General features: G+C 44.4%; 2 protein-coding genes across 2 annotated transcripts in view; both read right to left on the reverse strand.

Annotated features, from left to right (window-relative positions):
- Positions 1–8,506, reverse strand: part of LOC127597714 (uncharacterized) — a 108,203-nt gene extending 99,697 nt beyond the window's left edge. The window contains exon 1 of the mRNA XM_052061007.1: positions 4,638–8,506. Coding sequence (XP_051916967.1) covers positions 5,035–6,054 — 1,020 coding nt within the window. The 5' untranslated portion in view covers positions 6,055–8,506 and the 3' untranslated portion in view covers positions 4,638–5,034. The remainder of the gene's footprint in view (positions 1–4,637) is intronic.
- The window catches only part of jph3b (junctophilin 3b), a 53,556-nt gene extending 40,566 nt beyond the window's left edge, over positions 1–12,990 (reverse strand). Inside the window, exon 1 of the mRNA XM_052060855.1 lies at positions 11,340–12,990. Within this exon, the coding sequence (XP_051916815.1) occupies positions 11,340–11,721 (382 nt within the window). The 5' untranslated portion in view covers positions 11,722–12,990. The remainder of the gene's footprint in view (positions 1–11,339) is intronic.
- Between the last annotated feature and the right edge of the window lie 339 nt (positions 12,991–13,329).

The raw sequence follows: 13,329 nt of genomic DNA on the forward strand, positions 1-13,329 counted from the left end.
TGCAGCAGGTCGGCGAGACGGGCTTGCAGAGAGCCAAGTACAACTACGGTCGAGTCATTGAACACTGAAAGTGGGTTCAGAGCGAGACCTCTGTAAATTTATTACAAAATAAATTCTAGCTTGGCTCTCGACGAAGGCGGACGCTTTTGCTTTCTGCGCTGTCCCCCACGCCACCCACACCCTTCCTAAAAACAAACATGGAATTGGTTGGCTGGTATCTCGATGCCATCGACAACATTTTCTCGATGAGAAGAGCAGGCAGTGGGGAGCCTACTTGCCCCTCGGGGACTTTTGCTGCTGGGTACACCCTATATCCTTGGAGGAAGCGGAGAATGGTGTGCCTGTCAACACTGTCCGTTGAGGATTTGGACGACATTTACATTTTCGGCCTTCCGATAACAGGTATGCTGCTGTTTGGTGTGAGCAGTTTCCTGATCTATCGAAAATTCAACCGACGGGAGCGGCTCTATTGGACGAGGCTGCCGGTCTAAGGATGGCATAACGTGGATGGATGTCTAACACTCAGACTCAGACTGTGCTCAACCTCAAACTGTTGCGGGTTTGGAGCGTCAGGATGGACAACAACTTGGAGAAAACCGGAATTCGTGTTCAATTACTGACTGAAATCATGGATTTGGCTGATCGACGCCCCTAAAGAGACATAAGCCACGCACTCAAGGCTGTCTTAAATTCTTGGGCAGCCTGCTACCAAAACAACATCTGCTATCTCGACCTTCCCCTGATGAAAATATGCACGGAAGCTAGTCCCCCACCATTACCCCCTCCCTCATACATTCCCTTGATTCACCGTCTTCATTGTTTATGTCTTGTGACCTGTTGTAACTGTCATATGCTTGTGCAGGAGTTTTTTTGCCTCACTCAAATTATCCTCAAAATGTGGGTAGTTCGAGCGTGGGTTTTTTCTCCCCGGTTTCTTTCTGACCTTCGGGTTGAGTGAACGCTGGCACGTTTTGGCTGCCGCTGCTCAACCCGAATTGTTTTGTGTTTTTTGTTATTGTAAAGTGTCCTTGGGTGTCTTGAAAGGCGCTTATAAATAAAATGTATTATTATTATTATTATTATTATTATTATTATTAAATCACTGTGAGGTGCCGTCATCCGTTCAAGGGATTTTGCTTGCCCACCCCCCTCAGTTTTTCAAATTTCCATTTGAAGATTATTCAATTTCTGAAAATAATCACAGAAAGGGTCCGCCGTAGGACAGTAAGATGTCCGCATCGTCGGTTCTGTAAGTAGTTGTTTGTTGTTTCTGCTGCTCAGCAAGTAGGACACCCATAAAACTTGGTGTTTAAGGCATCATATTTTGGGGTTCTCCAGACAAACGGCAAAAACCAATTGTTCTTCAACATCATTGCACAAAGACTTGCTAGCTCCAATCAAAAGACCTCAAATGCATGCAGCAGACATAATCCATCATATGCTTTGTGAAAAGAAACCAACTTTGTTTGAAACACAATCGTTTCATCTCTTTGTGTTGTGTTCACACAAAAAATGGTTGGTGTGCATGATTTAAAACAACAAATGCATTGACTGCATTTTCTTCCTCATAAAAAAAGAAAAAAGAAAAAGCTTTTCCAAATATTCCACTGCATACATGATTTATAAACATTCTCCCTTTTTGCCAGCCAGCAGCCTTCCTGTCACATTTTAAGTCCTAAATGTTTGGCAGCCATTCACAAAAACTTTTCCATGCTCTGCTGGATTCCGCTTAAGTCGCGTACCCTTTAACTTTCATTCCGTGTCAGTTTTTGCATGCAAATTCATATCAGGGCCTGTGAACAACCTTGACATCATTAGAATCTATCTGAACAAGTCGGAGATCCCAAAAGGGGAAACTAGTGAGACGAACGGATGGCACGACCACACAGAGTTGCGATGCATGACAAAGGCATGAAGACACAGCGAGGCAGTGCCGCTTGTCAATTTATTGACAGCGGTGTCAAAGGAGATGCAGATTTACCGAGCATTCATTACCAGACCATTTGAGAGATCGTAAGGGGGGCCGATTTTGGTGCACAGCCGCACTGGCGCGTCTTCATTTTTGTGCCATGACAAATCGAGTTTATCGTGTTTGGGAACTTGGCCTCGATGGGCATTGCGGCAGACCAATGGCATTTCCTATCGCATGCCCCCCGGCGCGCCTGACAATTTGGTCGGGGGGAGAAAGTAGGCTGGCATTCAGACCAGCAGGCAGTTGTGGTGCAGGTGGCGTAACGCGATTTGGGTGGATTTAATCGAGGATGTTCTTTCATAAACATGTCAATCCTAAATCTTTGTAGAAATCAATTCTTTATTCATTTATTATTTAATAATTCAACAACTTCCGTACCGCTTGATCCTCACTAGGGTCGCGGGGGGTGCTGGAGCCCATCCCAGCCGTCTCCGGGCAGTAGGCGGGGGACACCCTGAATCGGTTGCCAGCCAATCGCAGGGCACACATAGACGAACACCCACACCTAGGGACAATTTAGATTGTTCAATCAGCCTGCCACGCACGTTTTTGGAATGTGGGAGGAAACCGGAGCACCCGGAGAAAACCCACGCAGGCCCGGGGAGAACATGCAAACTCCACACAGGGAGGCCGGAGCTGGAATCGAACCCGGTACCTCTGCACTGTGAAGCCGACGTGCTAACCACTGGACTACCGGGCCGCCTTATTTAATAATGATTCCATTATTATTATTTTTTGTAAATTATATTTTGTATCAATATTTTATTATCAATTTTTCATTCATCAATTATTAAATATTTGTTTTCAATTAATTTTCTTTACACTTCCACCAATGAAGACCAATGGCCGAGCAAGAGGATAATCCCTTGAGTGCCACAGTGAGTTACATTAAGTCACATGTCGATGTTGAACAACTGGCAGCCCATCCATCCATTTTCTAGTTCCCATTTCCGCTTATCCTGTTCAGGGTTGTGGTGAACAGGCGGCCAAAAGTGAAAGGTAGACGACACTCTGGAACGTTTGCCTCACAGGCCAGCAACAGGCACTGTCCTTCCTTCTCCAACATCTTGGGGAACTCACATCTGCATTAATGGTACAAGGAGCATTATTATTTTGTTTTGCTTTGTTTATTTTTGCTTCTTGAGTCTTAAGAATAGATGCGAATGGTGATTTGCTCTGCCTGTGTCACTGTATTTAAGCTGTCAGACACAACAACTGACGACTGTAATCTCTGGTTGTTTCAGCTACATAGCAGTGACAAATAATCTGCCTCTCTATTGCTCTCTTCCTCCTCCTCATGTGTGTGTGTGTGTGTGTGGATTGTAATCAGTCAGTTTAGCTCCTCATCTCAGTAAACACCATTAGCCCGGAAGGCCAAGCCAGCCAATCAGAGCCTTGCACAGCCCTCCGAGCGGCCAATAGCAGCAAGGTATGGAGTCTCTCGTGACACACTGACCTGCTGCAATTCGGTGTGCGTTGCTATGGGAACCCAACGTACTGTATCTAGCAGCTCAGTGGAATTGCAGTGGGGTGCGGGAGGAAAGAGAAAGGTGGGAGGAGGACAAAGGTAGGAGAGGTGTAAAAAGCAACAAGGCATTAGCGCTGCTTCATATCAAGATGTAGTGGAGGAGGGAGTGGAACTGCCAGCTGATACAGACAGAGAACGATTGCTCCATCTATGGACAGTCAAGGGGATACTACACAAGTATGAAATATGTCAGGAACGATACTTTAGCATCTCATAAACGAGCGTAGAAACTGACCCCTGCGACGTGAGCCTACATAGCTACAAGTGCAATTGATTGTAGATTTCTGCCACAAAAAAAAAACAGCAGTAAATTTGCTTACAAGATGAGCTGACCGAGACGCAGTTTGATCATGAATATTTCCCCTACTGAACAGGAGACAATTCCTAAATACCTAGGATGAGGAAAAAATTGCCAACATAAATGAACAAACTGTCATAGTTAAACTGTGTCTCAGACATAATTTGAGAGAGCCTCGTAACAGTCTGCGGCTGGATGGATGCACGGCTTGGGGAGCCGACAATGAGAAGAAAGGAGCGTCAGCCGATGCGGATGTGGAACTGGGAGTCGCCGCTTGGAATTGAAGTGGATTTACATGGGACAGGAGATGTGAGCCAATCTCTTTTTTTGTCAGTAGACGCTACAGCTTCTTGTTTGCTTTCAAAACTTAGCTTGTAGCAGACTTGTACACATTTTCAAAATGACATTCCTGATCCACTGGCAAAAGGACACGTTGATCCTCTCCTCTTTCATCTATAACTGCTTCAAACAACAAAGAGCATGCAGAAAAGTGCAAAAAAGATCATTGAATGACTGTCTGCATCTTATGTGTTGTGTTGTATTACTTTGTTATTATGTTTGTTGTTTTGTTTGTTTGTTTGTTTATTGAACATAAAACACATACAGTAATAATTTGACAGAAAATAAGGTAGATAAAAAAGTAAAAAGAAAGAAATCAGTCTTCATTCAACACAGTTATTATGTTCAAGGGAGTAGGATGAAGTAAAAAAACTTATCTAGTCCTACTTGACTAGACTTGACTTTTTATTTTTAAAAGTTTTTATAATATTTGATACTTCTTCTTGTTTTACTGCAGTAAGGAACATCGTGGAGGAGTTTTTTTCTACGTATCTATCCACTTCAAACAGGTCTGTTGGATCAGGAATTTGTTTTGCTAGGTTACTGCCGATGTTGACAAAATACTCATTAAATTAAGTTGCTATTTCTGCAGTTTTTTCCAAAATAGTATTTTTGCCTTTGATAAAATACTCTGGATAATCCATTTTTTTAGGACTATTTCTGATTACTTGGTTAAGTATTTTCCATATTTTTTGTGTGTTACCTTCATTCTGCTCTAATAGTGCATGATAATGATCTCTTTTACTGGTTCTTATAATATTTACTAGTTTATTTTTATAGGTCTTATATTTTTTTTCTGCTTCTTCAGTTCTGAATTTTAAAAACAATTTATATAAATTGTTTTTCTTTTTACATGCGTTTTCTATGCCTTTCGTTATCCATGGCTTACTTGGGTCTTTATACTTTTTGTATATATATATTATCATATAAGGAGATTATGGTAGACTGAAATACTTCAAACGCTGTATTTGGGTCTTCGTTTGAGTAGACCTCGGTCCAGTTTTGTTTTTCTAGGTCTTGCTTAAAGGCATCGATTGAACGTTGGGTTCTTAGTCTTATTTCTGTTATACGAGTTGTTGATTTAGCTTTTCTATCGAAATAATTATGAAAAACTGCAAAAACAGGCAGGTGGTCACTTATGTCATTAATGAGAAGTCCACTTTCCATTTTATGATCAATCTTATTTATAAATATGTTATCTATTAATGTGGCCGTGTCAACTGTTATTCTGCTAGGTTTCAGGATTACTGGGAAAAAGCTGTTGCTGTACATAGTATTTATGAGGTCAGTTGTTTTTTTGTGTCTATTTGGGTTTAATAAGTCAATGTTAAAGTCACCACATATTATTCGTGTTTTCTTATCGTTGTAGTAACTGAGCATATCTTTTTTTTTATTGAATGTGTCAATACATGTTCCTGGTGTCCTATAGATGCAACTTATGATGATATTTGATGCCTTTTTATTGTGTATTTCAATGGTTAGACATTCCATTAGGTATTCTATTGTGTTTGTCAATCTCTCGATTTTACTGCATTTAAGTGCTTTGTCTACATATATTGCAACCCCCCCTCCTTTTTTGTTTTCTCTATTAGTTGCAAACATTTCATAACCTTCTATTTCCATTTCAGTTGTTTTATCTTCATCAAGCCAAGTTTCTGATATGGCAATTATTTTAAATTTATTGAATTTAGTCAGGTATTCTTTAATTTTTGTGAAGTTTTTATAGAGACTTCTACTGTTTAAGTGTATTACCGAAAGTGCATTTTCCAATTTTATGTTAGTGTTGAATTGTTCATCCAGGTAATAGTCAGAGTTTGTTACCCTTTGTTTGTTGTTGAAGAAGTTATTGTCTGGGTCCAAATTGTTCTCGGGATCGAATGGCTTATAGTCAATATCTTCAAAGGGTTGGAAGTTCATGTTTTTGGGATGTGAATTTCCCGCTCCCACACGGTCGTCGATGGCTCCCTCACGGCCGTCGTTGGTTCCCTCGCTGTCGTCGCTCGCTCTCTCGCCGTCATCACTGGGTCCCTCGTGGTCACTGGCTCCCTTGCGGTCATCGCCGACTCCCTCACGCTCGCCGGCTGGCTGCCTCCCGGCTCTCTCACGCGCGCTGGCTCGCCGTCTCCCGGCTCCCTCGCGGTCACTGGCTCCCCTGCAGTCGTCGCTGGTTTCCTCTCGGTCGTCTCTGGCTCCCTTGCGGTCGTCGTTGGCTCCCTCACGGTGGTCGCAGGCTGGTTGTCTCCAGGCTTCCTCACGGTCGCTGGCTTCCCTGCAGTCGTCGCTGGCTTCCTCCCGGTCATCACTGGCTGCCTCACGGTCGGTCAGTCTTGAAAAAGTTATTGTCCGGGTCCAAGTTGTTCTCAGGGTCAAACGTCTTGTGGTCAGTAGGGTTGGAAGTCATCAAAGGGTTGGAAGGGTCATCAAAGGATTCGAAGTCCATGTTTTTTGGTATGTGAATTTCCTGCTTCAGTAGGGTCAGAGTTTTTATTGTCGGGTGGTGAAAAATTCTCAGTATGCTGCTTGATGGTGTTGAACTCGAGCCTGTTGTGTTGGAGTACTGGTGCGGGGGTGGACAATAAGTTTGTTATGTCTTAAGTAGGCAGTTTCCCCTCTGTCACGTGCAGCTTTTAATTTTGGGAGGAGCTCTTTTCTTTTTTGTCATACGGCATCTGTAAAGTCTTCGTTAACGTAGATGTTGGAGCCTTTTAAGTATTTTGTTTTTTGTAGGATCCTTGATCTGTCCTTGTATCTTAGAAATTTCACCACAACTGGCCTTGGTCGAGGTCTTCCAGGGTCTTGTCTTCCTGTGCGGTGAGCTCTCTCCACCTCAATTTGCCCCTGTATCAGCAGTTTCTCCTTAAGGATTTTTTGAACTTTTTCCTCTGTTTGAGTCCACGTTTCTCCCGGTTTTTCCTCAATTCCATCAATTACTAAGTTGTTTCTTCTTGACTGTCCTTCCAAGTAGTCCACCTTGTCCGTTAATACAAGCATGCCGTCACATACTTTGTAGAATTCCGTTTGCATGTCTTTGGAATGGCCAGTTTGACAGATTAGATTTTTTTTAATGTCGTCTACCTCTTTTTGGGTAAAGTTGATGCTGGTTTTTATTTCTTGGACTTCCATGGTAAAAGTGTCAAGTCGTGAGTTTGTTGAGTCTATCTTGACAAATCCTTTGAAATTTTCCTGTTGTTGTTGCAAGAGCGCCGTAAAAAGTTCTTTTTGTTGCTGGAGTAATTCATTTACTTGAGTGAAGGTCAGGGAATCCTCTTCCTGCTTTGTGTCTTGCTTCTGTTTGGGTGGCATTTTGTCGGGTCTCGTTGCTAGCCGGTTGTATGCTAGTTTGTGACGTGTCCAGTAGGCTTGCTGCTGGGTGTTTCTAACGTGGCAAGTGGGTTTACCGGCTCCCTCACGCTCGCTGGCGTTTGGTTGGTTGGTCTCTGGTCGTGGGTTCCAGCTGCGTAGCGACTTTTAGCTTACTTTTACTTTTAGCTTCCGTGCTAACGTCCGCGGTTAGCTTCCGTGCTAACGAGCTAGCGTTTCGTCCAGCCCCCTCTTCACGTCGCCAATTTCTACACACGCGCTGCCACCGCGTTTCGCTCTGTTCTTTACTTTCAAATGTGGGAAAGCTTCACACGAGAGAAATGTTGACTTTACTGTTGCTGCTCCTTCTTTCCGCTCGGCAATGCGTAGCAACTCACGTGACGTCATTCATTCATATTGTTAAGACTTCAAGATGGCGCCGCGAGAGTGGCTGCCTTTACAGCAGCTCCGATCCTTTATGTTCTTCTACTTTCTTCCTTTCATAACTTTGCTGCTGTAAATTGGGAATTTCTCCATTGGGAGACGAGTAAAGGTTTTCTTTTCAGTCTTATTCTTATTCAAATTGCATTACAATCAGAAAGTATACTTTTTTCCTGTGAAACGGATATTAACCCTGTCAGGGACAGCGGTTACTACAGTGGACAGCGGCTGGATCATTATGGGTGCATGAGAGGGCCACGTTCAGCGTTCCACTGAAACCCACAGTTGCATCCCCGCTATACAAGACTGACTAAAATGCTTCTTCTGAGAGTTGCAGAACATCCCTATGAAATGAAATAATCCACTATCTACGGAATTCATGGAGATGATCACAAACCCAAAACGCAAGCATGTAAAACAGAGGGCACATAACAGCAATTCATCCTTCCATTTTCGACAGCCTGAATTGTTTGCTGGCCAATCGCAGGGCAAATCTAAACAAAGGACCATTCACACTCGCGTAGTGCATATACATACACTGGATGATTTAAAGTCTTTAATTAAATTAGCCTGCATGTTTAATGAATATGGGAGGAAGCCGGAAGTACTGTTGAAAGCTCAAGCTCAATAAGAAGAGGAGAGAGCCTGAGCTGACGTCTGAACCTACTTATCGTCTAGACCTCTCCACTGTCGGTTTACCAAGAGTGTCAACAACAGGGACACTAATCCGCTCATTACTGTCGCCAGGTAATACATTTTGTGGTCCTAGTGTTAGTTTGATAACATGATCGTTTTCGTAGAAGGCTGATCATAGTCACATTTTGTGGAGAGTCCAAAACGTTTCATGTAAATGTGTGCACTTCTCCAATATAAAAGACGATTTGATACGTACCTCGGTTGATTTCAAAGCATAACAATTCGGTTTGATTCCTTTCACTTTTGAAATCCAAACCAATTTGCTGTTTTAAATGCCTTTCTTGCCCCACTTTACAGTAACTGCCATGAATTGCCATCGTTCATCAACCATGATAAAATAACATCATGCAAAAAAAAGGCAAACCTTACATAATTGGTCCAAAAGGCAGACAATTATTTTCAATTCTCGCTTTTGGCACAAGTTAGAACGATTGTCAGCCAAATCAGGAAAGAGGCTCAATGAGGCTCGCGCCTGCACAACACCAGCATTTCCGCATGCGCTGTCTACAAAACCAGAGCTGGAAAAGTTGATGCGCATTCCAGTGATTCAAACATCCTCACCCTTTGCATGACTTTGCTCACTCCTCATATTCTTCTCAACCTCCCGAGTCCCTCGTCCTGATTAAAAAGACCTTCTGATGACGACGATCATCCGGCCAGGCATCTTGATGTCATATGTGTTCATCTAACGGATTCATGCAACTGTACAGCTGTCCATCCGGCTATCCTTTACATTGTCTCCTCCAGCCCATCTGTCTGGCTGGATGTCAAGCCATCTTTGCCGTGATGAAACCCTTCAAACTAATCTGGTCTCTAGATATTATTGCACCGCCCCTAATGAAGTGTGCATGTGTTTGTGTGTGGTCTGGAACACTATTGTCCTGGAACAGCCTGCTCTTCATAGTAGACTTATGTAACGAGACTGCATGCATATTACTGTCAGCGATTTTGCCTTGGTTGCAAACACGCCAGCGGGTTTGCGTGTGTGAGTGTGTGTGTGTGTGTCTTTGAATAGGTAAAGGGATTTGATGACACCAATGACGTCAAATGATCAGGCGCAATTGTGTTGCGTTTAAGGGGCCTATTTTGGTAGACATGCATCTGTGCGCTCGGCATAAAAACTGGTGCATCGCCTGCGTCTGATCATAAGGACGCTCCCCTTACGCTGACTGGCTGTAACCAATGACAACAGACTATGACAATGGACTGGGCTGGCCTGAAATAATGACGGAATCATAACTGATGGATTGAACCTGCCCACCACTGCCGCAAGTGCGTGCCCGCCTGGCCTGAGTCCAAGACACCATCCTTGGCCTACTTGGTCCCTTAAGTATTTTCATATTTTAATATGAAGTTTAGAGTAGATGAAACAAAGTGCACTACAATGTGTCACTTTGTATCAGTCGCTGACTCACTTAAACTTAAACCCCAAAACTCTTTTAAAGTACCACTAACATGTTCGCATCCGTATGGCATGTTACCAACTTTGCATGCACACCTCCATTATTCTGTTCATTTGTTATTCTACTGCCTGGGTTAAAATGTAAACAATGATAATAATGGTCATCCAAAAAGGGGAGGGAACATGTTCAAAAAATGGTCTGTCCTTTAGTGAGAAGCCTCAGTGGGGTTTATTTTATGAATACAGTTGCTTTCTTGAGACTTTTATTTTGAAGCCCAACATTTTTTTTCGTCCTGAATTACACAGCGCGTAAACTATGAAACTATGAACAAAAAGAGTATTTAGGCAACAACAACAAAAAAAAAGGTATGTTTTTCTTTTAGGTTTTTGAAAAGCTTTTTATGCAAACACTACAAAAGTGTTCACGGCGACATGCAAAATTGCATGTAATATGCATGCCAGCCCCCGTAACAACCGAAACGCCATGAAGACCGTCTTGGAGGTCTTGATTGTGACACGGGCGCTCCTGTTGGTAGTTTGCATGTTCGGCGTCCTCCCACATTGCAAAAACATGAACATAAAGTTCATTGAAGATTCGTCATTGTTAATGGAGTGATTGTCTACAAGTGCCCTCTGATCGAGTGGCAAACAGTCTGAGGTGTGTACCCCAACTCAGCCCAAAGTCAGGTGGGACAAAATCCACTTTCCAAGTAGGACCAGTGCATGAACAAAAAAAAAAACAACAACAACAACAACAAAGATCTAATTTGATTGCAACCAATGGGACCCCGTTGGACACATTGGCAGGGTACACTCAACTGAACAAGTCTGGAAACACAAATGCGACAGGAGTATTGTGGTCTGTCTTTGTTTTGGTTGTGATGTACTTGTACGTATGCACGTGTTCAGCATTTTCACATAAAGCATCGGGGCGTCGTGCTGGAAGGAAATTTTTTTCAGCCTCGAAAACACCTTGGCTGTATAAAGTTGCAGGCCACATGTCAGTGCTTTGATAGCCTTTGAATCACCCCACCCTCGTTCTTATCAGTTCTTATCAAAGCAAAGCTGTGACTTGTTAACTTTATAAATGGTGTAAAAGGCCTCTGTGTCAACAACATTGGGATCGATTACTATCGGAAGAGACGAGCGATCTCAAGCAACTTGACGCAAGCAGGACTGGATGTCCCCCAGTAAGACCTCTTGATAACCTCCCGCCGTTATACATCTCGAACCTCTCTGTCACCCGCAATCAATCCTCTTTCAGTGACTCGACCCCATTTTTCCCTTTGACAGGCATTCCTTTCTCTCAATGTGTTTCGCTAAACATTCAAAGCAACCAGTCCCAAAGTACTCCCCATCTTACCTCCATCAGAGTACGTCTCAGTGCCGTATCCGTCTTGCAGCCCATTGTTCCACGTTCCCTCGTATTTGCCGCTCATCCCGGTGCTCTCCCGAAGGCCGTAGCGTCCCTTAAAGCCGTGCGTCCATTCCCCCTTGTAGACCCATCGACCCTTGTTCTCGACGCCCACGCCGTGTCTCTTGCCCTGCGCCCAGGTGCCCTGGTAAGTGTTCCCGCTGGGCCAAGTGTAGACGCCCAACAGCTCAAAGCCGTGGGCCCACGAGCCACAGTACTCGCCCTGGCCCTTGGGACCCGTGCATATCCCGTGTCCGTGCGCCTTGCCCTCCTCCCACCCACCGCAGTATGACCCCCCATCGTCAAAGTTGAATCTGCCTCCAGTGGACATGCATGAAACAGGTCTCGGCAAATCCCCCGAAGCCTCGACAAAAAGAAAAAGAAAACAAAAAGAAAAGAGAGGGAGAAGAAACGAGGACAGGTTGGTGCTATAGGGATCAGTCCATGGAGCTGGGGTTTGAGCTGGAGGTCCGATGAGGAGGAGAAGAAGAGGGAGGAGTGAGTGGGAGGGAGAGAACTCCCACTCAGTGCAACACAGCCTGCAGTGTTCAGATGCAATCAGCTTTCCACACTGAGGAAGAAGAAACAAGGTGGCCGTGAACAGGGGCGTCAGGGATCTCCTGGCAGATAATTCACACCATCCTCCTACTGGGTTTTCCGGAGCACCGACTCGCAACTTGCCGGCTCCTGAGAGCTGTGGGAAAGGAGGATGGTGGTCCCATCGCTGCCATGATCCGCTCTCAGATGGAGATGAAACCGTGAGAAAGCTTCAGCGGTCCGCCGCGGGCCGACCTACGCCATCCACAGCACTCGCCTCCTTTCCTGCTTTCAGCCGCCTCCTCCTCTTCCTCCTCCTTCTCTTCCTCCTCTGTGGCGTGTGGAGCACAGAAGTTTCCCCAACGGCAGCTCATCAAACATCCAAGATTAGGCTTCCGCAATCAGGACCGAGGCCCCAACTGCACGTGCGGGTGACCTGCTGTCGGATCGATCGAAAAAGCACTTCATTCCTCGGACATTGATGTTTGTCTTCAACTCTGCTCTTGGTGATAAAGCGTAGCATCATTACATCACACAACTAAGTCGATCTGGGGCTCACTTTTGGCTTCACACACACGTAGAGCCAGGGAGCAAACACATGCTTAGAAAGAAGGGGGGGGGGGGGGGGTACAGGAACAAATATGAATTAATTGTGCTTTGCCGTTTTGTTTTTTTCTGGTCTGCCCATATAGTGCCAGCAAGCAGTAATGCAGTCTCACATACACACTTACACACACACACACACACACACACAAAGAAGATAAATAAGTGAATAAATGAATATCTCCGCCCGTGTTGCTCCTGTGGCTTGCCTCAGTCTGTCTGCAGGTCTTTAATCCACTGCGTCCATAAGTGGTTTATCCTCTGCGTGGGTTGCCTTCAGCTTGATGAGATAATATCCATCTATATCATCTGCTTTTGCTCTCCTCGATGCACTTCGGCATCTCCTGCTCATCTCCACGTTTCCCCATGGAGAAGCGGCTGACGCATAACCTGCTTTTCTTGCTCCCACGATTTCTTCTCTCACTCTCTCTCTCTCTCTCTCTCTCTCCCCCCTAAAAAATCTGCTCATTACAGAGGACTGTTCCAATGCAGGCAGCCAACCCCACTCACTCCCTCCTCCTCCTGCTTAGAAGGCCGCTCCATCTTTTAAAGAGAAACACGCTCTCACTCAAATCCTCACTCACTTGTAGCTTTTCAACCCGTTTTTTCATCCTGTATCACACCTCAAATTACCTATTGTGCCTTTCCTCAGAATGCCGATGATTTTTGCACTACCATAAACCGTCATGATTCCAAAGCTTTTTTTTGTGCACGTAATGTAAAACTGCCAAGCCAGAAACAAGCAAACAGTTGCTCTGCAAAGTGCAGCTAACTGCTCCCCTAGTGTGCATGTAAAATC

The sequence above is a fragment of the Hippocampus zosterae genome, chromosome 3, assembly GCF_025434085.1.
Source record: "Hippocampus zosterae strain Florida chromosome 3, ASM2543408v3, whole genome shotgun sequence".
In the NCBI taxonomy this organism is placed as follows: domain Eukaryota; kingdom Metazoa; phylum Chordata; class Actinopteri; order Syngnathiformes; family Syngnathidae; genus Hippocampus; species Hippocampus zosterae.